This window comes from Blennius ocellaris (genome assembly GCF_963422515.1).
Source record: "Blennius ocellaris genome assembly, chromosome: 9".
Classification (NCBI taxonomy): Eukaryota; Metazoa; Chordata; class Actinopteri; order Blenniiformes; family Blenniidae; genus Blennius; species Blennius ocellaris.
Window position 1 is genome coordinate 24239442 of NC_137658.1, and position 27854 is coordinate 24267295.

General features: G+C 43.5%; 1 protein-coding gene across 4 annotated transcripts in view; it reads left to right on the forward strand.

Annotated features, from left to right (window-relative positions):
* Positions 1-23940, forward strand: part of atp8a1 (ATPase phospholipid transporting 8A1) — a 107126-nt gene extending 83186 nt beyond the window's left edge. For all 4 annotated transcript variants that reach the window (XM_080502544.1, XM_080502546.1, XM_080502545.1 and 1 more), the window contains 10 exons: positions 868-942; positions 2201-2323; positions 6639-6717; positions 8252-8313; positions 8554-8610; positions 8870-8977; positions 18544-18632; positions 18943-19035; positions 20316-20407; positions 23769-23940. In XM_080502544.1, the coding sequence (XP_080358670.1) occupies positions 868-942; positions 2201-2323; positions 6639-6717; positions 8252-8313; positions 8554-8610; positions 8870-8977; positions 18544-18632; positions 18943-19035; positions 20316-20407; positions 23769-23866 (876 nt within the window). In that variant the 3' untranslated portion in view covers positions 23867-23940. The remainder of the gene's footprint in view (positions 1-867; positions 943-2200; positions 2324-6638; positions 6718-8251; positions 8314-8553; positions 8611-8869; positions 8978-18543; positions 18633-18942; positions 19036-20315; positions 20408-23768) is intronic.
* Positions 23941-27854: the final 3914 nt, after the last annotated feature.

Genomic DNA, 27854 nt, shown 5'->3' on the forward strand with positions numbered 1-27854 from the left:
GAGGGAAACAGCTGCTAAGATGTATGTTTGAAGGGAATCCTGTGATGAATCCGGAGCGTAATTTGCATCGCGGAGGTGGTATATTCAGGTCCTGGCTTTCCCACCGCCATTCATTGGCTTGTTTTGGTCCTTCTGCCCTCTTTAATTAGAACATTTCACAAAGCTAAACCAATGACCATTTGATCACACGTTATCACGTCACAAAATCCTATACGAAGGCATCATCTAATGTTTTTTCTTGATTTCGAACATGCAAACATGAAAAGGAAGAAAGGAAAACAAACATTTAGATGTCTAAAACAAATGCAAAAGAAACTACACAATCCACTAAATCTGCATTTGCATGAACCAAAATGAGTAGGAAGGAGTAAAAAAACGTATTTTCTCCTACTTCTCAAACCTACTTTTTTCTTTATTGATATTAACGTCTTTGTTTCTGCTCTCCCAGAACAACTTTCAGCAAAATGAATCCCCCTTGGAGCAATTTTAAAGATAAACCAGCAAGAGCCGTTCTCGTTTATGTTTCATAGGAAGAATGTTGTGTAGACACCATTTTTTATAGTGCTTTGTCATCATAGTCCACTCAACCTCACTATGAGTAATAGAAAACATGTACTGAAAAGGCAAGTAGAAAGACGGCTGAAATGTGGTTGTGTTTTCATGAACATCTTCATGTTTGAGTCATTGAAAAAGTGCCTTTTTGATTAAATTGACAGTATTGGAAAAGAAAGATGTGTGTTCGAGACACTGAGGAGTGTTTGTCATCAAAATTTGCCCCGAAATTATACATGTGGTACAACTATGTCAAGAAATCGCTCCTTGGGTGTCTTGATGTGACTTCTCTGTTGTGTGTGTCTTTTCTTTTAGATCTGGTTTGCTTTCGTTAATGGATTTTCCGGTCAAATTCTGTTTGAGCGCTGGTGCATCGGCTTGTACAACGTGGTGAGTACTTTACTCCTTCACTCTTTTGTCCTCTCTGAAGAGGAACTCTACTGTTCCAATGTTGCCCCAAAACTATTCTCTCCATTGCGTGATTATGTCATCCATGTCCTGAAAATGTTCTTCTTTATTTATGGCCTCTTGTCAGGTCCATATTCCCTCTGTGCCCTAAACTATGTGCTGAATGCGAAAGAGCAACAGCTTTTCTTGCCCCAAAGAGTGCAGTTAGTGGAGCTGCTCTGTTTGTATGATAAAAAGAAGAGGAAGACTGGAGCAGCAAGTGTGCTGGCAGCCGATGTCGGGAATCCCACAGGGCACTATAATGGGACCACTCCTAATGAACTCATATTTCATATCTGTCATGAGTGAAGTTGAAGAAAAAAAGGTGCATCTGTGGTCTGATCTTTAGCACCAAGCTACGAAGACCACAGATGTAACTTTACACTGTTTATTAAAAAGAACTGCACTTCCATCAGCAAAGATGAATGAGAGATGTGTGAAGTGAAGCTTTCCGCACACTCTTGATTGGCCTCAAGTGGAAGTGATTTATGAGAGGGCCAAACTGTGGAGTATTTCCACAAACGAGCTCTTCGCATTAGTTTCATAATAAAGCCACATAAATTAGGCGCTAAACTATCTCTCCTGGGTGGTGGGAGCCGGTCTCTGGTCTTTTACATTATCTGAAGGCTGACGGCATTCCTCTGCCTCAGTGGGAGTCTTGTCAGAGGCAGTGGGCTAAATCCGCCCCTCAATGGAGATCTTCCTGGGCTCGGCTCTGAATAAGAAAGGAGTCCAGTGGACCATGTCCTGTGGCCCGCTGGCCCTGCGGACGGAGGCCTGCACACTCGCACTCCAGATGGGCCTGCAGGGAACTCTCACCAACGGAGCCCCTCAGCCACACAATACCATCACTGCTCTCCGAGCAGCTGTTACACACGACATTACTACACTGCCAAGAAATTACACTTCAGCCAGACCTGAATACCTGCTTCTTAGTCAAGAAAGTCGCAGATGTTCATTGAGATGGGTTTTGCATATGAACACAGAGGTGAAGCATGACAAATCAAAATAACAAACCCCAGAGGATTTTGAGGTCAGTGCTCTTCTATTGATGTGAACTTGAGAGCGAAGCAAGCGGAGAACAGAATGAAGCAAATTCCTCAACCAGTTTAACACATGGCGGTTTTAGTGACAAATGATTCAAGGGCAGATCTTTTAATGGAGTAACCGTTGTTTTTTTGTCTGTTAATCTTTGATGCAGATCTTCACTGCTTTGCCACCTCTGACTCTGGGAATATTCGAGCGCTCCTGCAGGAAAGAAAATATGCTGAAGTACCCAGAACTCTACAAAACATCCCAGAATGCAATGGGTTTTAACACTAAGGTAACTCGAGCATCTACGTATCGACGTACGTAAACGTGCTGCTTCACAATTTCATTTCCCCACGATCACACAAATGTTTTGTGTGACAAAGGTTTTTTTAATCCTCACCTTTGTATTTTTTTATATATATATATATATTTATGGTCTTGCTCTATTGTTCACTTCACCCTTTATTGTGTGTTTTACGTTCACGTCAAGAAGAAGGAAGTGTATAAATTCTGCTCTTTTCACGTTCTAATTCCGGAGCATACTTACTGATAGCGGTTTCCTTTGACAAGTATGGAGTACTATAAAAACATCTATGTCAGTATCATCTATCATTATTTTTATTTTTTATTTTTTTAATGATGCCTGTATTCATAATTGTTTTCATACTGTATTCAGTTTGTTAAATTCCATCCAGGTATACCACAATATTCTACTAAGTGTAGTATTCGAGCTGTTGCATGCGGATACACTCCACTCACTATTCAGCTGCTCCCCCATATGAAGTGGTCATAAGTTCCAGCTCTGACAACCACCCGAGGTCAGGTTAAGCGGAGGAGACGTTTCTGTTGTGTTGCTCTGAGGGTCTCATGTGTCTCCCGTCTCGGAGGCCTGGCAGCTGTATTTAGTGGGTTTCCAGTCACAGCCAACGTTGGCCTGGCTTGACCTGTCCTGTTGGCTTTCCAGTGCTGCTAATAAAGTCGTCTCCTCCTTTCTCCATGCCGGGCCACAGACTCCTGGACCCTCCTCACAGGCGTGGTGACCTGGTTAGTGCCACATGGAGGTGGATTAGAGGCAGATTGGCCATGGTGGTCGGGGGCAGTCGAGGTCAGATGGGTTGGGGGATGCAGCAGAAAGAATCGTAGCAAGGCAGGGGGGAGATTAGAAGTGTGCTGTCATTGTGCCATGTCATTTGTTACGGGGGGAAAAACGTGTTCTCAAAGCAACGCTATCGGGTCACATTTAACACTCGGGGACCAGACAGGCTTTATTATTTGATGCTTTATGCCACAATCTGTCTGACTTAAACAGGTGTCTGTTTAAGTCAAAGAAGCCGTTTCAAGACTGAATGAGTCGTTCAAGTAGTACCTGTTGTACTGGATGGGATAGTGGCATTTACTCCCTCTGGTCTGTGGAGCCCCCTGCTTCATTATTACTGCAGGGTGCAAAACAATTGATCTTTCTGGCAGCTGAGCTGACAAAACCTATCAAAAGCAGAGCGGTAAACTCTGACATGTTGAGAGTGAAACCGTATGCAAATAACTCACATGCAGTCCTAAGTTTTGTTTGCTTTACTGTCTTTTTTGTTATTACCTGGTCCATAGACAGTAAATAACTTTAGGTGAAGGGTTTGAAACACCTGGAATTTTAGATTTTTTTTTTTGCATGCATGGCATAAATATGGCATAAGAACTTTTAGTAAAGTAATAAAGCTTTATTTTTGAATGAGTTCCAAAACTCGGTCTTGAAGGTCTGAACACAGATTCTATTCAAGACACCTCATGGCAGTGTAGATTAAAATAAATGACCACACAGCTTCTGTTGAATCCTTTAATATTTCTGTTGTTGTGGGGGTGGATTCCTTTCATCACCTTATTTTGTTTGCCAAAAAGGGATCACCCAAATATGTGTCTGATCGTTAGACGCAAACGAACTTCCATTTGTTTGGGCCAAATTTTCCAAGTCCCACAAATGATGACTCGGCCAGGTCAGCAGGCTGTTTTTGCTGGCTTGTCCACTCTTTTCCCGAGATATTTTCCTTGCAGCTGGCCTGAGGCGAGAAGAGAAAATCCAGCAGGAATTTGGCCCCTCGAAGCCGCTCTTTCTGCACGCCTGGCTCTTTTGTACACAACAGATACTGTCTTTGTGAATTAAAGCTGTTTGTGTTGAGGTGCGAGAAGGGAGAGACCGGGGGCATTAAAAGTGAATGAGCGACCGAGCTGAAGCCACGCCTCCGGTTTTTAATTACATATTCGGGACACTCGAGCCGCCCTAATAAAGCCACGTTTCTCTTCAAGTGGCTGCAGTGATTTCTGCAGTTTACCAGCAACTGTCACCTCTTATAAAGCACCTTTTCCAGTCTTCCACTCCCTCTTCTCTCTGCTCGCCCTGCTCGGTCAAATAGAAACAGGAAGGTGTGGGCAGCTCTGGAAATATTTGGCTCGATATTAATTACTTGCTTTCATGCATTTCACTTTTTTCTTTCTTTCTGTTTTTTTATTAAATTTTTTTTAAAATTTGCAATTAGGGCTTTCACAAAGGGCCGAATCTTTACCAGACAGACTGATGCATTCATGGGGAGAGGATCCTCAGCAGCTCGCTGGGACACATGAGAAGGACAGAACGCCGGGTGGCTGTAGGGGTAAACAGCAGGATCTCACTGTGACAAACGACTCTGAACATTTATTGATTTGATTAACATTCATTATTGCAAAGAGGAAAGGAGCTGGTCTGCACCCCACGGTGTTTGTGGTGGCAGAGTGGCGCAGGAGGCTGATGGAGAGCTCAGCCTGTCAGTGGGAGGCTAATTGGGATAAACATGTGATTGTTGCATTAGTGATGATTTAATACGCGTTTGACCACTGAGACAGAGGAGTGGGGAGGAGGTTTGCTTTTGGCCACCCCTCTTTCACTGTATTGGGTTTTGTGTACACAGCGGGAGGGTGAGGTAATCTGTGTGTGTGCGCGTGTGTGTGTGTGTGTGTGTGTGTGTGTGTGTGTGTGTGTGTGTGTGTGTGTGTGTGTGTGTGTGTGTGTGTGTGTGTGTGTGTGTGTGTGTGTGTGTGTGTGTGTGTGTGTGTGTGTGGGGGGGGGGGTTATTGGACTTGGTTGTTGGTTGGAGATGTTGTGCCATTGAGGCAGGTTGTAAAGGCTTTAAACCAAAGTCTGTGTTAAAACAGGTCTTTTTTTAATTCACTGTACCCCGCTCTGCCTCACCCGGCTCTTGTTTCACCTTCTTTCTCACACCCTTTCCTGGCACAAAATCTGGCACCAGCCCCCACTGGTAATTGTTGTTCCAAAATGACTCGAGCCTCTTCTCAGGATGTCTAATTTGTCTCAAATAAAGCGTGTTGAATGTGTTACTGACAGCTCTGCAGAAGTTGGTAGAAAAAGGTGTGTGTTTAAGAAACTTACTTGTCGTCTGCCAAGAGCTGATGATTAAAAAGAAACCAAAGATTTAAATGTGCTGGGGGGGCTTTTTTTTTATGTTGTTTTTTTTAATCCGCGCCAGATTTGACAGATTTCCGTCTTTCAAAGTGAACACCATCGTCTGGGTTAGTACAGTAGAAGGGGCACAAATGAGGAAGGTTTTTTTTTTGCAGACTAGATTTCACGGCTGTTTCATGCTACATCGCCCATTAGTGTTTCGTTTGGCTGTGGCGTTGCCTAATAAAGTAAATTTGAAACAACACAGTTTTAGAGTGGGAGTATTGATTTAAATGGCTTATCCAAAGTGGGAGACGTGCATGCAGACTGCGGTCCACACTGCAATGTTCCAGGCCCTTAATAATTACAGAGAAAATAGTTTAATCTCTGTCAAGCCTGTCAGTCTCCGTGTGTGTGTTTCTGAACTGATTTTCATGAAAAAAAAAAAGTTAACTCATGTAATTTATTACTACAGTAGTTAAAATTCTCAAATGAAAGGGCCGAAGCTTACTGACATGTAAAGAGATTAATGTCTCATCGGCAGCACATACAATGATGCCGTACGATGTTCTGAATATGAAGTGAACCGCGTGCACTTTTCTCTTTCAATCTTCCAGTTTCTCTCATTTTGTTTCGTTAAAATAAACTCCCGTCAAGAGAAAAACAACAAGTTAAAACCTGCACACTGATATTGTCCGCCTGCTTTTCACTTCTGGTCCACACACTCGGCAGCCTCCCTCTCCCCCATAACACACACAGAGGATATACAGCGTGTCTGTCAGCGGGGTGGCTATTCAGCCAGGAGGCCCCGACAAAACCACCACTTAGCCTAGCGCTGGGCTGGCACAAAGAGCCCGGGTCAGGGGTCAGTTGGAAAGCTGAAGCTCCCCACACCCTTTTCACATGCTTTTTTTTTTTTTTTCCTCTCCCCCTCTCTGTCTCTCACTCTCTCCTCCTGGAATCTCCTGCCGCCCACAAACCCCCTCCTCCTCCTTCTGCCTCCTTTGCCTCCATCCTTCTTGCCTCTCTCTCTCTCTCTCTCTCTCTCTCTCTCTCTCTCTCTCTCTCTCTCTCTCTCTCTCTCTCTCTCTCTCTCTCTCTCTCTCTCTCTCTCTCTCTCTCTCTCTCTCTCTCTCTCTCTCTCTCTCTCTCTCTCTCTCTCTTTTTTTTTGTTTTTTTGCAGGTCTTCTGGGCCCATTGTCTGAACGGCCTCTTCCACTCCGTCATCCTCTTCTGGTTCCCCCTTAAAGCCTTCCAGCATGGTAAGTAGCTCCCAGGGACTCCTCCACAGCTCTCAGTGGACTCGCAGGATAAAGAGGGAGGACAGTCAAACTCACATACTTTGTCTTAATTACTTCTCTCTTCAACCGTCCAGTCATGAATTGCAAACATGTGTGTGCCCCAGTGTGAGCGACACTAGCAAGCCCATGCTTGTGCAGACGCAGAAAAACAACTTTTGCGTGTCGTTTTTAAGAACCTCTCCTCTTTTTCGTAAATCATTCAGATGTCCACCGCCTTTTAATCCCAACAGACAACTGGCAGTTTTTTCTCTGCACATGATTTCAAATGTAGCGTACAAAATCGTCATTGATCCGTGTAGGATTGGCTGCATGTTTTTGCACATTAAGATGCGAGGTTCGTGCGTGTGTGTTGGAGTGAGCGCGCGCCCGGAGAATAGGGATCTTTGAGGCGGTAAGTCTTGGTTGGCCAGAGTTGTGGACCACACAAGCTTGGGCCTGCTTTCTCAAACAAAGGCGCCAAACCTCTTCACTCTGACTGACAGGCTGTCAGCAAAGAGAACATGTGACCAGCCGGAAGTAAAAAAGAAAACGGAGCCTCTCTTTCTCTCGTCGCTGGCAGTCGCACTCCGATGATACTCGCAGTCCAAAACCCATTTATCTATAGGATTTTTCATTGTATCGATTATGTGAGCTCCAAACAAAGTGTTGGGTTCACTTCAGTGTCGCTATGATTTCAGTTTGTCTGGGAAAACAAAGAACAACATTTGTGGCGCGTTAGTGAAGCTGGAAACTTCTCAACAAAGTTGTGGGTGTACGCACGTCAACAATAACATAACCAACCCGTGTAAGCAGCACAGACATGAAATCACGCCTGTGTGCTCATTCCATGATCCTATTTTCATTCAGTGTCCTTCTTTTGAAGTGAGCAAATACTGAAAGTGAGACTAATGAAGACTATTTTCATTTAACCGTCATAAACGAGTTGTTGTTGTTTTTTTTAAATGGCAACTTTAACAAATCTTTCTTTCCCATTTAATCAAGTCCTTTATTTTTTTTGTCAACAACAATTGACTTGACTTGACTGATATACATGCAAAAATACTGCCATGTTGACTTTCATTCACTTTACACTTCAGAGTAAATAACATTCAAGTGTATTTTCCACACTCTTCAGTTGGAACTTTTTCAGTTACTCTTGAAGGCACCATCTGCTCTTTCCCCAGCAAAAAAATAAAAAATAAAATCATCCAGACAGTTTCACTTTGGGCCATGCCAATACTCAATTCTCGTGATGAATTTTTATACAAACTCTATTTCCTAATCGTTGCGAAAGAATTGACCTCCCAGCCTCTCTTGATTGATGATAGCAGAAGCAACATTCGACTCTGACTTTCACTTCGAGTTCCCTGTTCCACTCCAAGCACTTTACAGCACAGTTCCCACTGAGAAGGACTCAGAGTAATATCCTATGTGCACTGTGTGAAACCCTGAGAGCTTGGACAAAAGAACATGAGCAACAACCCCAAATGCCTCCTGTTGTTGATTCCCTTCACAGATACAGTTTTTGGCAACGGAAGAACTCCAGACTATCTCCTCTTGGGCAACATGGTTTACACAGTAAGTGCACCAATCTTCCTGACAGGCTGTTTTTGTTGTGCTAAAAGAGTTCATGTGTCTGAGCCAAGCATGATCCAATTTCTGTGAATAAACACCAGTTTTCTTTTGCCTTTCATTCGGTCTGCCGGTCATTCCCACTCTTGTGTTACACTGTGTATCACATTCCTTACCCATATTCAGATGTGTTTGATGCGTTGCTCATGACCAGCTTCAGTGACGGTGTGATTTATGTCTCTGCAGTTTGTGGTCATCACAGTTTGTCTTAAAGCCGGCCTTGAAACGTCTTCATGGACAATGGTAAGTTGACAGCTGTCCTCTGTGCTGCGAGCAATTGGTTGTCCCAGTTCAGTTTCTCCATTTTTCTGAGACGACTGATACTTCATTTTCTTATCCTGAAATCTCTACTGTTTGATCTTGAGGGCTCCTAACTGTGAAATTACATGTACAGTAAAGTTTGCAAGTGATCAGAAGACACTTAAAGGCTTCATTATACGTCTTTTTAAAGAGGACTTCTAAAGTTTTCTGTAAATGAACTGTATTCTGATTCCTCCAACAGTTCAGTCACATCGCCATCTGGGGAAGCATCGGCCTGTGGGTGGTGTTTTTCATCATCTACTCCTCTCTGTGGCCCCTCATTCCTCTGGCACCCGACATGTCAGGCGAGGTAAACATACATGATGGCATGTTCTCGTACACACGCACACGCTCACATCAACAGCCCCCCCCCCCCATTACTAAAAGAAACTGCTGATACAATCATCTATCACTGACAGACTGGTAGCACCTTGCAATTCGTTTTCTTCACACTGGTGTTTATGGGAAAATCTCTGAGTTAAATTGGGCACAAGTCTTTGTAAGTAGGACCAGAGGAGTGTAAACTGTCAGACCTCTGGCTTGTGTTGTGTAATGACTTAATTGGGCTAATTTGCCCAATGTTTGTGTTACATTTCCCTCCCTCGGCTGTGAGTATCCACAGGTGACACTGAAACAGTGAGGCAGTCTGAAAGCTAAGCAAAGAGAGCTGGGGGTGACTAATGCGCTGAAAAAATAGCCCGCCATCGCAGGATTAGAAATTTACTTCAAAATGCCCATGGAGGTTCATTACATTTTTAAAAACCGAGCAAAATAAACAAATAGGCCCTTTAAGGTATTGTGCTGACTCTTTTTTTAAAATTCTTTCAGAAGCTGTTATTTACATGTGAATGTAACTAATGTCTCTTTGGACCGCCACATGTGGCCAATAGGAAGCTATTAAACAGGTGACATCTCTCAGTGCATTCCGGGGACGAGACCAAGGCATCTTTTCATAGCAGAACAAGAACTCAGCAGGGAAGCGTTCAAAGAAAAAGGCTGGCATTACACAGCCTGCTGCTGAGGAAAATAACCTCTCAGAGCAAATATTGTCTTTGCAGGGTTGCTGTGCAAACAGATCAGTTCAAGCTGTAGTTTCATCGCCTCTTTAAAATGGAAATATTCCTAAAAAAACAAAAAAGCCTTTCAAACATGGCTGTTCACTTGCAAACAAGGAATGGGCTCAACCACTCAAAGTGTCTGCCTTCATGTCTTTGAAGTACCTGAGAAAGCCTGGATATTTGTAGAAAACAGACACTGTGATCTAACATACCGGCCACTGCTTCTCTGTTCTTCCCAGTTCAGATGAAGTTGAACTCAAATTATTTCTTATATAACAGGAAAGATGGTCCATTAGCCAACATCATAGGCGTTTTCGGACCAGAGGAGCTTTTCCGTTTTGTAGGAAGCCTTGGCTCGTAAGCCTTTTATTATATGTTTACACGGCTTTGGCTGAAGTTTAGCATCATTACTTCCAACATGTTGTGATATTGTATGCCAGTAACATAATTACCTACCGGCTCCTCTGAAGCTCTTTCAGTAACACAGTGTGAGTTGTTCGTTTATTAGCTGAGAACACTGTACCATAAAGCCAACACTTCTGTCAGGCTTTTAATTGGCACCTCCCAATGCGGAGAAATATCCAGACAAGCCTCTCCAAACTATGGTAATAGAATATTACCGTATAATCGGGATTGCGATTTCTCCGCCAGACGATCTCAAAATTCATAGAATCGAGGAGAAGTGATCACCACAAAGTATTTATGTTGGACTTACTTATTGAAGTATATCTGTTTCTTATAGTATTTTATTTATTTCTTGTTTTCAAAAGATTAAGAGCAGTACAACAGTTTATTTTTTACTACTACATTACGTTATATTTTTATATCTTTGATAAGAGTCTTTTTTTTAAACATGTTCAATCAATGCTTTTCCAAACTCTAAGAACATAATCGTGATTTCAATATTTCCCAAAATAATCGCGATCATGATTTATTTGATTTTTTTCCATACTGAAGCAGCCCCACAGCCTGGGATCACACTTAACCCTCCAAGATAATGCAGTGAGTCCACCTTCAGTGTGGAGGATGGAGTGAACCTGCTTGCAGTCGTGGCCTCGAACCACGTAAACGCTTGTATCGGCTGAGGTCCACTGTTTGTGCCGGAGTGACCGACACAACTGTTGGCTGACAGAGAAGGTGTGGCTAAAAGGTGCTGCTCATCCCACAAATACATGTTCCCTACAATGGGAAGAATGAGACTTTCCAATGTTATACGGCTGATTGTCGAGGTGCATCTTTACCAAAAACATTATTTACCAAATAGGAACAGGCGTACTTTTTGTGTGTAATTTATGTAAACTGCTTTTCGTCCAATTTTCAGTGAGATGTCCGTCATTTTCGTTCTGTTGGCCAAGTAGATGATTATATTTTTTGCAGCTGGGGGGGGAGAAAAAAAAACCAGCAAGATTTTTGTAGATTATCACATCAACTTGTATGTTTTGTTGCCATCTGACAGAATTTTCCGACTGTTTTATTCTGGAGTCTTTTTGCCTTGCTGCTCATATGTGCATGACACGATAAATAACATAACTAGCTGCACATGCTCAGAAAAGCTCTCTCTTCTAAACTCTGAGACACACACACACACACACACACACACACACACACACACACACACACACACACACACACACACACACACACACACTCAGGCGAGAGGTGTATTAGCTTTATCCTCTCCTCTGTCTGTGAAGCCGGGTGCTTTCATCCATGCCCTGCAGCACTTGACTGCAGACAGTAATGGTGTCCTGTGGGTAGTTGGTAACTCTATGCCCAGCTCTAACTCAGGGATGCCAGCACATCATCAAACAGGGACACATCTCTCTGAAACCCGAGAAGGCATCAGAGACAAAAACAAAAATCTCTACTTCCAAGACCTTGTAGCCTCTGAAGAGCCGGATTACTCCCAACCCTGATGTAGCCCCGCATATTTCACCCTGCCTCCCCAAAGTGTGCTTGAATCTTCCGTGCTCCCCGTCTTTCCATCTATTTTCTTTTCCTCCCAGCTTTTTTTCCCTCCTCTTCGCTTGCCCCCGCCCAACCTCTGCCCGTCGAACCACTGCCCGAGGCCCCACAGCATAACAGACACCAGTGCTCCCTTCTCCTCCTGTTTCTGCTCTCACTCCTTACCCAGCTCGCCGCCTTCAACAAGAGATGTTGAGCAGCGCCGGGCTTCATGTGGACGCATTCATCAATGTCAGGCAGAATACTTTTTGGACGATTGACAGGGCAGGTGCAAGGATCCAGTCGCAAAACACTCCGAAACAGCTGGCCTGCTTTTTCAAAAGGCGCTCTCGGGACTGGCCGGATCCCCAACCGCACATCTCGTCCCATTTTCACCTCACAAAAGTCTGACACAAATATCAAAAGAACATGTCAGATTATTCTGCCCCGGCAGTGTAATCTGCCACACTAAGAGGCTTAGCCGCACCTCAGGAGACGTCTCATGCGCGCTCTGTCACACTGACCTGCCGCCTGCTGCCTCTGCTATCAGCTCAGCCGTCTCCTTCCTCTCAACCCACTCTTCACACACACGCCTTTGCTATTTTTCAGTTTCTGATGCAAGCTGCAGCAAAGCACTTCTCACTCTGTCAGGCTCAAGTGCTTGTCATCAGCATGTGGATTTTACACCCAGCGAGTGCTCGTCGGGTTCTTTCACAGTTCCTGCTCGGCGATAAGAAACCTTTTTTTTTTTCCTCCGAAAGGAATCCGTGTACTTAATGCTCCATGCCAGGAATAAATACTTCCATGTTTATGTCCTCATCTCAGATATTGATCAGAATGACGAGACATGCATGGAAATGTAGTTTCACCTAAACTGAACAGTTAAAATTGTGATTTAACAATACAATCTTTTGGGCTGTGGAGACGATCCTCACACACACACAGGGGAAAACATGGAAACTCCACACAGAATGTCCCCAAGTCGACATCATCGCACAGCATTTTAACAAGATTGAACAATTTCAAGACTTGATTGATCAGATTTATGAGGGGAAAAGCGAGTGCTCCTGCTACTTTTTAGTTAAACTTTAGTTAAACTCTTTATATGACCGTGTGTTTTGACATTACTGAAAAGTTCCTGTTAGAAATGTGTGCCATGCCGGTGAATCCTATTTGTGAATTCATCCTGAGCAAGTCCATCAGACCAGGTTTAATTTCTCCTGCTTTCTGGCAGTGTGTTGATTTTTCTTCATATCAAAACTGATCAAGTCATTTTGATTATGATGAATCCTGTCAGTGGCGACTGGTTGTGAATCGACTGGTTCAACCCTGCCGTGCATAAAAGGTGCTGCTATTGACTTTGTATTTTTATTCCGTTATTGTTGACTGTTTTCCAAAGTTTTTTCAGTGGTTTTACACATTTCCATACTTTGAGCCGTGACACTGGTGTCTGTATATTTCTCCAAGAAAGTTGAAACTTGCTTGAGGGAGGTTATCCATCATCTCTGTTTAGTTTCCAGTTAAATGTGTTTGTTATTGTTTGCATCATACCTGCAAGTGCATCTGAAATGTGATAGTTAGCTGGCAAATACACTGTTTTCCGCAAGAATCCTGCCAGTGAAAGATGCTTATAGGGAGGATTTTGTACTTATGAGAGTCTTTACAAACTCTATTATACCAGCTCTGAAACTGACATTTTAACAAAAACAAGACTTTTATTTGCTTTGTTGTTCAATTTGATTTCATTGATTGATTTTTTTGGTTTGTTTGTTTGTTCTATTGAAGACTGCCTGACACTGGTATTTAAAATGATTTTACTTGGATTATCATTCAGATCGTTTTGCAGCGTTACAAGTTGTATTTCCTTTGTTTAACTCTGCCGTGGCTCATGGTTGAACTCCAGCACGTCACAAGGTCAGCGTACTGACTGGGAAGAAGTTTAACCTGCTGGACACACTCTGTAAATCTCACCGACGTTGTTTTAAAACCGTGAAGTGTTTTGCAAGTGAGCGATGAATTCAAACTGAAGCGCTCATTGTTTCCGCACTGACCTTTTCTTTGTCGCAATTATTGGCTTACCTGTTCCTGCAAATTTGCCTCGTCTTGCTAAAGCTCGTCCTCTTTCTCAGTTTTTTTCTTGACATTTTTCTTCGCCACAGTCTTCATCCCCAGCCGACTGATTGTTCAGAAGTGTTTGGCAGACGTTTATTCATAACAAGGTTTACCTTAATGTAGCTGCACACACAAAAAATGCTGTTAGGAATCGAAGCCTGGTTTTGCCAAATGTGTAATTTCACCTTTAATTTCCCTTCTCGACATGAAACTAACACGCACAGTGTCGTCTGGTTAAGCCAGTTGGGCAAAGCATCTTCAGAAAAAGTGCTTGACAAAGAAGCTCAGTGTTCTTCAGGGACTCTGTGGACAGTAGCGACTCCAGGATGTTAACAGCTGCCAGAGCATTGTGAAGTTGGCTTCGCTCTTCAGTCTTGCTTGCATAAACCTATAGCGTGCGTTGGGTTTGCGGAATGAATAGTGAAGTCGCGAATGTCCTCATCTCACATTTACCATCACAGTGGCAGGCTTTACCAGAATGCAAGCTGCAGAGACTCTCGGAGGCTTTCTGAGGCCCGATCAGTCAGGTGCCACATTCTGCTGATGAAGTCTTCCTGGAAGAGGAAGCATTAAAACCCAACATTTGAGAGTCTGGCAGCAATATTCCCCTTGAAGTTTTCTTCCAAACATAACAGGTTTACGGCACTTAATAAAGATGTGCCCTGAAACAGTGTAGAAATGGCTGGACATGGGTGAGTTTCTTCTTTCCTTAAAATGCCACACAGATACAGTGAACTTTCAATGCACAGCCTCCATCTTAAGTCTGGACCACTGAACAGCTTTCCTGAGTAAAATGCTGCGTATTGGAATGCTTCTCCATTCACACTTGGTGAGAAATTGAAAAAGCAACTTTAAATGAAAAAAGCAGTTCCTTTGAAGCATCCATGACATCAATTGTGTTTGGATTCTGTGTGACCTGAGATGCTGGTTCGTATTGAGGAGTTCTTCTCCCCGGAAGAACTCACGAGCATTGTTCAGTCTTGTGCTGATCAACAGTTTTAAACAGCGACGCACAACTTTTTGAGGGGAAAAGAAGCAAGCAAGAGAGAGTCGAGCAGTAAACATGAGTATAGTTACTGCAGATGATGTATTGTCATTTATAATCCCTGTGAGGAAGCCGGTAAACAAACACATAATGTATGTTCAACCTCAGTGATGAACTCAGAATATTTACACAGTTCGTTTTTCCAGTTCAGTTGTTATTTTTAAAAGACACTGCATGTCAGAGAGCCTGCAAGACTTTCTTCTTTTTTCTCATTAAAAAACCAAAGATCGCATAGGAAATATTCAGTGAAAATATTTTGACGCATGTGTTTATCTTTTAGTAATAATAATTTTACTGAAGCACAATGGCGCCACGGCTGCTGCGTCTCAAAGATTGATCACAATCCAATTTGTAACTTATCAATACATTATATTTTCATTTTGGTGAATGTGACACATGAGCGGTCGTCTCACAATCGGAAGGCTGCCAGATCAATTCCCATCTCCACCTGTCCACACGTCGAAGCGTCCTTGAGCAAGACACTGAATCCCAAATGACTCCCAGTGGAGGGATGAGGTTCCCTGCATGGCATTAGTGTGTCATTGTGTTTAGAAATGTTTGAAAAGAGAATCACAGTCACCATGAAGTATTCTGGTACTTGGAAAATCTTGTGGTATGATGTGATAATAAAGATATGAGTACTACTTAAAGTATTCCGAAATTGAAACGTGACAAGATTTGAAAAATGTTTTATTGTCGCATAATTTGTCTGAAAAAATATGTCCTGATATAAGTTCTGCATTATAAACAGTTTATTGATCTGGCTTTATACTTTCACATATCCCTGTTCTTTATAGATGTATTTACCACTGAAATGCTCTGGCCTCAGCTTTGTCCAAATAATGGTCATCCTTCCAATTTTATCATCAATGTTGAAATAAAATTCCTCAGCGATGGTAAATATTCAGTTATTGTGACCACTAACCACCACGCCATCACCTCATTTACTTGGTAGAAGTATTTAGTTGACTTGCGTCCGAATAGTCTCTCCTATCTCCTTTCCTATCCACTTTTCCCTAAACCCCCGGAAGTGTTTAAGTGAAGAAACGTTGGAATTCTCTATAAGCTAAGGAAAGGACTCAAAGCTTCCTATAACCTCCTTTAGCCTGGGAAACACTGAGGCTTCCTTTAACAAAGGAGACCCACAATTCCTTGCGGTGACAACGTTTAAAGGGACCCACTCATCCGAGCGTTCAGGGAAACTGACGGTGACTGAAAAGGTCCTGCGAGTTCCCAGTGCAATAATAGAACTTGAGCAACTTTAAATAATCTGAAACCCAGATCCCAACTGTGGATGTTATGCGGAGGTTGTAAAACAAACGATGTTAGGTAAAGTTTTTGTGCAGCCTATTCTCAGTTTGATTGGTTATTTATTCACCTGGAGCCTCTTTTCCTTTGATTTACATCCAAACCTGGTGATATTAGAGATTAAATCAGCGGGTAGCGGCACAAGGGGAAGTGTTAGAAATGTGATCTTTCTAGTCCATTTTCGGAAATTATTCATTTTTTCACCAAGGCTGACGTCATTAGGTGTGTGTGTGTGTGTGTGTGTGTGTGTGTGTGTGTGTGTGTGTGTGTGTGTGTGTGTGTGTGTGTGTGTGTGTGTGTGTGTGTGTGTGTGTGTGTGTGTGTGTGTGTGTGTGTGTGTGTGTGTGTGTGTGTGTGTGGCCATGAGGGGGTCACGGCCTGTCAAAACACACCCCTCCACGCCGGCGGACTCTACCGTCTGTCCAGCCAGACAAGTTTATTAGTTTGTCCTAAAAATACAGCGGCGCTCGGCACCCCCCCCCCCCCCCCCCCCCCGCCCCGTCCAGCTCCCGGGGGCCCCCTGGTATGAAACACTGCTCGCATCCACCAACACCGCTTGGCCCCGCTCGGAGCCACGGAGCCGCTCCAGATGCCTGAGGACAAACATTTGTTATTTGGTACGGGACTAAACGCTGACGTCAAATTGAAGAAACGACAATAAATGAGTGTCGATTCACTCTGTTGGTGTTTTGCAGTTTCTATAACTTTGACCTAATGATCGGTTAAGTGAGCAGCATTTTTATGGGATTTTATGAGAAACTTGTATCAAACCTTTATACTTGTAGGCCAGTGGTCTGTAGGAGACATATAAATATTGTTCATACATGGAGCTTGTGAAAGACTGAAATGGTTTGTTTTTCAAGCTGTTTGACTTTGATTTAATATGCTGAGCATACATCCCGAGTTTATTTTCAAAAGACTCTCAAGACAGCTTAAACAGCGCCATTAAAATGCATGATACACTGAATGAAAACGAAAATAATTAAACTGGCTCCCTACAAAAAATTAAACGCCTCGATATTTCCACCGGGGCTGCGTCATTTTAAAATTGACATGAAATTATCCTTCGCTTCAGTGTAATGTATTTTCATGCCGCAGATGACACATAGAAGCTTTATTCATTCGTTTCTCATCTCAAACTGTAAGGGGGGGGGGGGGAAAGCCATTTTTGATTTCCTGTCGTTTGGGATTTCCCCTCGCTTGCCTTGTTTTGTCAGACCTCACAGTCAATTTACAGGTAATGGCCAACAGATTAGCTAATTAGACCGAAGCCGAGTGCTTTGATAGTCGTGACACTGATCTGTGCGTGTGCCTTCCAAGGGTCACGCTACAGGAAGGACATCGTCCAGGGGCCCCGCGTTAAAGAAGTGGCACACCACAGTGTGAGGAGTGTGAGTTTTTGCACTTTGACATGTAATGACAGATCGTTTCAGTGCAGCGCTGCCAAAGCAAACACTGAGCTCCGACGCTTCGCCCCCACCGAGACGATGGAGTGTCTCTCCGCCGCTCCGAACCCGGAACAAGCCTCATCGCTCATGAGGTCGGAGCGAACATTTGTTATTTACTGCGTTGAAATCAAACAGCGCTTTGTTACGTAAAGGAGGCGTGTGACAGCAGAGTAAAACATCTCAGTCTGAACTTTAAGTCAACTCCGCAATGACAAAATGTCAGACTTATTTTATGGTCTTTGTGTCTCTGTGTGGGGAAACAGCAGTAGGCTTTTATAGTATTGACGTATTTAGGACAGCATTTAATCAAGACCAGAATGTAGACATTGGCTCCTAATATACAGTGTACACTATATCAGGCAGGTACCGACTGATTGTACTGGACCCGGAACAAAACACTCCTCATCTTTGTCTTTCGTGAGTTTTAAGTGCAATGTTTTCTGTTTCACGTCTCTGAAATCTAATATCAAACTTAAATACTGGTAACACTGGTAGTTACGCTCTCTTGCACCTCGTCAACACTCACTCACACTGAGCGACTGCTGCGATGAAGGTCTCATGAGAGGGCTCTCGGATGACGACCCTCCGTGTCCCGCGATGAAGTGACAGGAAGTCTCAACACGCTGCGCCGCCGAGCCGCTGCCCTTTGAAAGAGATACCGCTGTCTAAACACATCGCAGGTACTTCCTCTGCCCCGGAGGAGCCAGCAGTAGAGCAGCTCCAAACACTAACATGGTATCGTTTAGGCATGGTGGATTTACTCGCCATGACAACATTATTTGGAGCCATTTTCTCTCTCTGTTTCCACAATGAGAGCGTTTGTTTTGGGCTGGTTTTGTTTAGTGTTTGGTGCCTCGGAGGACGGCTGCTCTTGTCAGGTGGTTCTTCTCTTTAGGAGCTCTTCTTTTTATCTCTTCAGTGGTTGAACTCTGCTGTGTGTGTGTGTGTGTGTGTGAGACAGGCAGACATGATGTTCTCGTCGGGAATCTTCTGGACGGGCCTGGTCTTCATCCCCATCACCTCGCTGGTCTTTGACGTGGCCTACAAAGTGTGAGTCCTCTCTCCACTCTCTTTGCTCGCCGTCTGTCCGCCACACACCAGATACAGGAAATTCCTACAGAATCTCTCCTATCTGCAAGACAAATTCCTACAAGAGCTTTTCGCTCTTAACTTCTGGCATCTTCCCTCTGCGAGTCCTACACTGCCCCGGGTCCGGGGAGCTCCGGCAGATTCACGGTGTCGGGACGATTTATGAAGCCAGAAGTTTTACCGTCTCAGTGGCCGACTCGCCCTGTCAGGTTATGGAGGTTTTGTCACGTCACGATATCTAACGCATGATTCCGTTTTGGTCAATTCGCAGTGTGAAGAAGGCGTGTTTCAAGACCCTGGTGGATGAGGTTCAGGAGCTTGAGGCTTTATCCAAAGACCCTGGAGCAGTGGTGCACGGGAAGAGGTACACTTTTACATTCCTTCACTACGGCTGTGTTGTGATGTGATGTTCAGTCCCTGTGCCTCCGTTTCTTTTCCATCTATGTGAAGCACAAAATGTGCAGGACACCAAGAAGCCGGTGTACTTTTATTTAATTTTATATTTACTCAATGTAAAATTGAAGTTTCTCCTTAAGCTTCTATCTGATGATTCACTTGTTTGCATTGCTTGCAAATGAGTTCAGTCACATTGAAAACCGTCACTGAGCTTTTCATTTCTTCTTTAAAAATGTTGTGAGATAAAACCTGTCCAGTCATGCATAGTTCAGTGTGGAGGGGAAACTCCTCCATGAATGGACACGGTCTGATTTGCTCACATGGCTCGCGTTAACACGACGGCCAAACGACAAATTCATATTGACTCTGAGTATCATGTCTCTCAAATTGATCACGGCTGCACCGTTCAGTCTTTTTTTTTTCTTCTGTCTTCCACAACATGTGAACTATTCTCTCAACGTCAAAATGGAGGGAGATTTACGCATGTCCCTCTAAATCCATCAAACGTCTCAAATCCTGGAGGCCCCGCTGCCAGCTGTATTCCTATGTGGAAGAGAAAAAGCTCAAAATTGCTGCTAAATTGCAGACGTTTGACTGTAATATCAGCAATCATGTCACAAGATTGCTTGTGTCTGAAATGCTGCACGTCTCATTTTATTGCAGCAGTCATCCTATAATATAAGCCATCCATTATTAAAAAAAAAAGAAAAAAGATCTACGTTAGCTGATGCAGGTCGACTCGGCTCTGTGGAGTCAAAGGCCTGCAGGAGTGTGTGTGTGTGTGTGTGTGTGTGTGTGTGTGTGTGTGTGTGTGTGTGTGTGTGTGTGTGTGTGTGTGTGTGTGTGTGTGTGTGTGTGTGTGTGTGTGTGTGTGTGTGTGTGTGCAACATGGAGTCCATCAGTGTGAGATCTTCCACTGGCTGAAAGTGATCCTGTTTCCTGGCTGCAGTCCCAGACTCAGCAGGCTACACACACACACACACACACACACACATGCATTAGCTTGACATGAATGCACCTTGGTCGTCCCCTCACCCTCTCCTCCCTCTGCGTCACCCCGGGTCTCTCTCTCTCCTGACTCCATACAGCAGCAGGTAGAGATGTTGACACGTCGGTGCTCTGACAGCCTTGATGTATGAGTCATTAAATCTGCCTGTGGTGTCGCTAACACACTACATGTTTCTGTGTGTGTGTGTGTGTCTGTGTGTGTGTGTGTGTGTGTGTGTGTCTGTGTGTGTCTGTGTGTAGTTTGACAGAGAGAGCTCAGCTCCTGAAGAACGTCTTCAAGAAGAGCACAGTCAGTCTGTACCGCTCCGAATCCATGCAGCAGAACCTGCTCCGTGAGTCACTCAATCTGTCTGTCTGTCTGTCTTTCTCTTTCTTAGTTTTCTCCTTCCTTCCCTCCCTCTTTGTCTCTCTCTCTCTCTCTTTCATCAGCAGGGAGCGACACTTTGCTGATCTCACTTATTTCTTTTCCATAGAAGCTCTTTAGTTCGTCACATTTCGTTCTGCCAGCAGCTCCCAGAATTCCTCGTGTCCTGATCTGTATATCAATCAGACAAAATACTCCGAATTTCAGGCAGTTAGTTTCAAGCTGAGGGAGTTTAAAAAAATTTATTATTTTTTTTTTTTTAACCAGAATCATCACATTGCAGCTGTTAAATTGAAGTGTTCATGTCGGTTATTTAACATCTGGTTCACTGACAGCGTTCGATTGAATCCAAGACACGGAGCCACTCAAACAACGGCAGCGATGTTGTAATCTTGAGTTTCCTTCACGCTGCACTCAGCTGATGCAGGATCAGCGGCTCTCAGGACGTCTCATCAACCGGCGGAGGCCCAGCGAGTCTCGCTCAGTATGAGAGCTGCAGTTATTTCTGGGCTGGAGCTGAAAACTAAAGCCCCGGTCACAACCCACCCTGCGTGTTTTTAGTCCCTACGTTGTTTAGCGGAGGCCACGGCCGCCATGTTTTTCTGGAAACGTGGGGAGCGAGCGGCGAGAGCAGGGAGGGAGTACGTCAATGTGAGGTGTAAGTACGTGTCCCGTACGCCACGCCGGGCCGTGAGCGCTTGCTGCATCGTACGTTGAGCAAGTGGTCAGTGAGTTGTAGGTGTTTACAACATGAGATCTCAGTGTGATTACCTCGTTGTCCTCTGGAGGCCGTACTTATACGTACTGCTGTCCTTGCTCACTTAGAAGACTTAATATAATCAGTGAATTATTTGTAACATTTCAGTGACCGAGGATAAATAGTGATTTATTTATTACACACAGACACGATTTAAAACCGCAGAGGGGGAAGTGGGAAAAAAAAAAAAAAGCAGTCATTACATTTCCAAGTAAATACGACATAGTCCAGAGCAACTTATGTGTTGTTTTCACTTTCATGATGCAATGAATAAATTTGTAGGAATGACTTTTGATGAAGCTGCATTTAACAGCATATAAAATATTGGTATAATGTGTAAAATCTGATTCCAGAATTAGATCAAAATAAACTAAACTTATGAAATAACCAAATTCTTCCATATCTGAGTTATGGTGTGGAAATATGGGGAAATAATACGTTGATGATGATTATAAAAGTGAACTAACGAAGGGTGAACGGACAACTCCTCCTCGGATGTTTTGGGGAGAAAATAAATCCTGTACAATGTAGTTTTACATATTATGTATTATGTATTTGTTTCTCATGAAGAATGGTCTTCTTTGAGCACAGGACCCCCCCCCCCCCCCCCCCCCCAAAAGAAATAAACTGGTCATAAACGTTCGACTATCAGTCATATTTAAATCATGTCTTTACAACTTTACAGAGACACTTTGAAATCCAGTCCTTCAAACCAAGTAAAAATCATGTAACGTCGCTCTGAGCCCTGCAAACCCGGGATGTCCCACAGTTTATCGAGAACCTGAACGCATCACTCCAAGTCATCTTTAAGCTGCGTTTTAACTTTACGGCTTATTTGCTTTCAGAAACCATTCATCCTGGGCCACTGAAATGTTACATATAATTCACTTAACAACATACTTTTTTATTTTTTTACTTCCCTGCTGTGATTTTAAACTAAGTTTAAAATGTAAAAGCCTCACGGAGTCAGTGCGCTGCCTGCTCAATGGCTGTAGAAGGCAGGCGTCACCCGTAGTGGAGGTGAATCCGCAGCCCGAACACAACCAAAGTTTCTCCTGCATGACGATGACTACGGCGTGTCTGCGGGCTCCCAATGTGTACGGAGGCGGTACTTACCTCCTACGGATCCCCACATTTTGATCACGTTGTTGCAGGGAGACAGCGTTCACTTGCAAGTACGTCGCTTTAAACACTCCTCACTGGAGTGAACACTGACCAGGGCAACCGCTATTCAAACCCCCCCGACAGCCATAAATCTCATTTGAATGGACCTTTCTTTTTCATCAGAATTCCATCTTTTCAGTGATTTTTCTCAGCATGTGTTTTGGTTTGTGTTTTATGTTTTTATCTGTTTTTTCTGTCTTTTGTCTGATCAGTTTATTTTGTTATTTTGTTTGTCTCATAGGTGGGGATGAGACCGTTGTTGTGTGATTCCTTTTTTTTTCTTTTATATTTCATTACTCAAACCTCAGCTCCTTAGCTTCTCCAGCCCCTCTGTAGTTCTGTGTAGCCGCCGTCCTCCCTCCCTCCCCCCTCCCTCCCTCCCTCCCTCCCTCCCCCCCTCCCCCCCTCCCTCCCCCCCCCCCTCCCTCCCTCCCTCCCTCCCTACTGCTGACTTCCTGTCCTCCCCCCGTGTGCCTCGGTGCTTCCTGAGCGCAGCTCGGTTCGACCCGATAACCATCAAATGATGAAATGTTGCGCTGTTATTCCCCCACAATGCACTCGTCTCAGCCGGGTCCTTTGAACTTGCCCGCTGGCCTCCAGGTACTGAGCCAGTCATTTGACACCTGAAGGTGAGTTCAGGGGTCAAAGGTCAGGGGAGACGCTGTAGAAAAGTGTAGGCGATAGATTTTAGAGCAGCTTTTGTTGGACAGGCTGGGGGAGTCATCCTTACACTTTTTGTTTGTTTCAATGACGTGATTTTATCGAACAGAATGGTTGGAAATGTGCTTATTTTCTCTTTCTTCAGGTTAAATGATGAGCGTTTTGTTTAAAATATATATTTATATATGCTGTACTTGTAAAGCTATACCACAGAAAGTTACGATTTCTTTGAAACTTGTTTCTGTCTACAGACATTTATAATTGTCAATTCAGCTCCACGTAAAGACTCTCAGCAGGGTCTGTCTTTGAACCTTTGAACAAAAACTGAGCTGACGTTTGATTCTTATTTACCTCAGATGAGACTCCATCACTCCGTAGTTTAGTAGAAATTCCTCTCAGTTCATTACTTACATTACTAAGTGCTGTTATCTCTTCGCAAGTCTAATTTGGAGCAGCACTGCGTAACCTTCTGTACAGATGTGACTTATACAGGTTTACACTTCTCATACATAAACAACAACTCAGCTGTAACTTTATTTTTCTGTCTTTAGTGGAACTGCTTTGTGTTCTGTTTTCTTTGGCCACATTTATCTCAGTGAGCAGCTTTGAATTGTGACCTTCATGTGACGACTAAACCCCTTCATTTTAGTTTATTTCAATTTATTCATTTTGAAGTAGTTTTTTAAATTTTCAACCTTTAAAATCAATGACCTGCCATGGAGTTTCAATCGCTTCCTTTCCTTTCCAGACGGCTACGCCTTCTCTCAGGACGAGAACGGAGTGGTGTCTCAGTCCGAAGTCATCAGAGCGTACGACACCACCAAGCAGAGGACCAACGAGTGGTGAGCCGCCGGCCAGTCCGGAGCCGCAGCAGCCGCTTCCACGCGGCGCCGGCTCGTTCCTCCAGCAGCCGGGAGGGTTTACGGACATGAAACAGACAGGGGGGGGGGGGGGGGGACGTTGTGTCGTCTTTGAAAAAAGGGAGAAGTCATTTAAAACAAAAAAAAAGAAGAAGAAACAAAAAAAAAAAAAAAAACCCCACAAGGAACAAAACAAAACCGTGTTCACTAAATCAGTTGTGGTTGTGTGTCCAGCAGACATGATGAGCACTGTGCTTTCCTCGCCGTCTGAAGTTCTTCACTGTTCTCGCTCAGTTTGTCGCACTGAAAGTTTCCTTCCTGTTGATTGAGGAAGCCTTTAGCACTGAGCCAAAACGCCTGAAAAAACACAAAACAACAAAAAAAAAATCAAATAGAATCATCTTATTGTATCAAAATGTTAAACACTGTTAAGGTAAAAACACTGGACAGTAAGTAGCCGTAGAGGATTCCAACTTGTGAGATTGCCAAAGAGCAGTCGTGTATACAATCGTCCAAGTACTCGTGAATTCGGAAAACATTGAACCAAATGTGATTAAACTCCTGCGTGTATTCCAGCACTCAACAGGCCACTTCGGAGCAGATGTTTGTAATATTATCATTTTCTTTTTGCACTCAAAGAAGCATCTATTGTGTAAAGCCTTACATTTGCTCATGCCTTTGTCTTTCTTCATCTCTTTTAAAACAATTAATTTTAAGTATTTAGAGATCGTGCCTGGGTTTTTCTTTCTTTTTTTTTTTTTTTTTTTTCAACCTTTTTGGTTTCGGCTTTTAAAGGAGTCGCCTGCTGCAGCCGACACTCGTCCTTTTCCACCGTTTCTACAGCATAAGTATTGCTCTCTCCACTCGTACAGTTGCATTCCACACATCACTCCTGTTTCAACAATCACAACGGTGCCTAAGTACAACTTTTCCCTCTTAGAAGAAGAAGAAGAAAAAGATAGCCAAGCGTAGTGAAGCCAGTTAGCTTACACCAGTGCTACACACCAACACACACTTACTGAAGACAACGTCACTGTCTGCCACCACAGTGTTGCACTGCTGCAATGTGAAAACTGCAGAAGTTTAAACGACGATTGGTCCTGCGGCCTCTGACGGTCTCCTTCAAGCTCACACTGGCAGTAGTGTTTCCCTTAAAATGGAGATTTTGTCCTTCTAACATAAGTGCCATTAGCTTAAGGGAGAGAAAATATTAGCCAGGAATCTCCACAGTATGGAAACTACTTTGTCTCTATAGTTATTTTGTGGATTTGTATTTTTATATTGGAGATGTATGAATTTTGCATTTGACTGGCTTTGTAATGACTCGTCTGTAACTTTTAAGTTTTTCTTTTTTGTTTGTCTGTTTGTTTGTTTTTTTCTTCCTCTGATAAACTGGCAGGATAGATGTGACGAGAAAACAGAGCTTTCTTAAATGTCTTGTTATTATTCACATTAATATTGTTACAGCTTGATTTATTTATAATTGACTTCTTAATGTCTGTGGGAATGCTTTCTTCTCCCTATGGGAGATCCGATTTCTGATGGTTTGAATGTGTGTGTTTGTCGGTTTATTGCCTGCATGTGCATGTGCTGTGCGTATGGGGAAAGTGTGTGTGTGCGCGCGTATGAGTATGTGTGTGTGTGAGTATGTGTGTGTGTGTGTGTGTTTATGCTTGCTCCAGTTTTCTGTCTGCACGACTCCAGGTATAGCTATGGTGTATTACTGTGTGCTGCTGCATGGCCGGTACGGGAGCGTGGGAGAGCCGCTGTCCGGTGTGACCCTCGGCCTGGACTGTGGCGTTCTGCTCGCTTCCACAGGAGATGTTGCACAATGCACTCGATGTACCTTTTCCAGTTGTGGATTTCTGGTATTATCTGGTCTCGGTATATGATTTCTTCTCTTGAGTGTACATGTCTGTAACTTGTTTTCTTCACGCGGTGTACCTCTGCTTCACGGGAAAGCTCTTTTGTGTTTTGTTTTGTTTGTTTTGGTTTTTTTTCCACTTTTCACGCTGGTGTCTCGCGTGAAAACTCTGATTGGTTGTCAACTTCGTCGAAAAATTTCCAAACAGCTGAATGTGAATGTCGTCCCTGTGGAAGGCTTGGACTGTTGCTTTCTTTCTCCAGAAAACATAAAAACACACGTCGTCTGTGAAGGTCGTCGGCTGCATGAATGGAAAACACAAACTGTTCTCTGAAGTGTTAACTGTACTACTTTGATTCTCCCTCCAGTGTTGATCACTTTACAAAAGAGGAAAAAAAAAATTGCACCTTTAACCTTTCTTTTTTCAATATTTGTTTCTTTTTCTGTCATTCTGTTCAATGATTGTTCTGCATGTTGGGACTGCAAACTTCTAAGTGTCGTCTTTTACTGCCATGAAGGACTACTGAATTAAACTTTACAATCATCAAGGAACATTGTGAACCGGCAACTTGATTTGTTTCCCATGTAGATGAAGGAGGGGGCAGAAAAAGTAAACGGAAAAAGGCAGGGACAACATTGCGACTGCTAACAGGACAAACACATGAATAACAATATATTCGGTCCGTATGTGTTATGATTGTGGAGTTCAGTCCAATTTCTGCTTTTGGGATCCGACCCAGTCTGTTCCCGTTGACTCACTTTAACGTGAAGTCATTTGTTTATAAAGTCAGCCAAGAGGCTTTTCCTTGTATAGAATTTTTACATTTAATCGGCGCGATCGAGCTATTAACAGAAAACGTCAGCGTTTCAAATTGTTCAGTACTTCATTGCCACTGACTGCACGTTCTCACATGTGATAAGAGGAACAACACCGAGTCAATTATTCCAGAATTGACTCAAAAGAGTTTAAAATATTTCTGCCCTGTGTGATTTGGTTACAGGTGGTGGCTGCAGATGCAATTTCTCGCTCCAACAAACACTTGCTAAGAAGCAGAGGAGCCTGTGATTGTATCTGATTACAGCCAAATAAAGAAGTCACTTCAAACTGCTGCGACATGGAGCAGGTCTCCACTGGGGGGGAGATCCTAATCTTAAAAGGATTTCCTGGTTAAATAAAGGTGAATTGAAAAGTGAAAAGCAGCAGGCGTATGTTTACGCCTCTTACCCTGTGACTACTTAGAACAAAAAGTAAAAGCCAAACACAAAATGTTAAGTTTTTGCAAAAATCTAATTTGAGGTTGTTTTTTTGACGTCCTTATCACAAAAGATTTATTTTCTTGAACCGACTTTCCAAAAGTTTAAGACCAAAAAAGAAGAAGCAGAGCGTGATTCAGTACGTGGAGTTATAGCCCGGATCATTACCTTTAAGGATGACTTGGAGAAGAAGCTGGAAACTGTTTTTCTTTCTTTAAATCTTGGCGAAGACGTAAAGACTCCAACCCGCCTGGATGATTTAGAAGTGTCTCTAATCAGTGTGGAACGCGATACTGACGTTCAGTCTGACAGTCTAAACAGCACCTGAGCAAGTGAAGGCATCTGCAGGGGAATTAAATCAGCCCGGCGTTCTGTTTTAGCGAAGCCGACTGCAGACGCCGCTGCATGTGAGCATCCTCGTAGCGAACGGCCTCACGGGACTCCCGACGGGGCCAAGTCCATTTCACAGTCAGGTAGCCTTAAAAACAAGAGCCGGCTTTGTTTGGGACCCTGCCATACCTGCCGGGCTGCAACCTAAACCTCTATTTCTGGGCCCAGTTGTTTTTGACACTGTGACCATGCCACGCTCATTGAACACTGACAATGACTGATCTCAGCGCTGCATTCCTGCGGGGAAGTCTGGCGCAGGAATGAGCGACAGGTAGAGCTGCTGTACCCCCCCCCCCCCCCCCCCCCCCCCGCCTGACTGATGATCAAACATCATTTGGTTTGAATGTCATTTAATAAACTTTACATATATCAGTGCACGCAGGTTACTGACATTATTTGCTGTAAATTAAGGAACCAATACAAAGACGAAGACGTATGTACAAAATGTCATAAGTTCACATTTTCT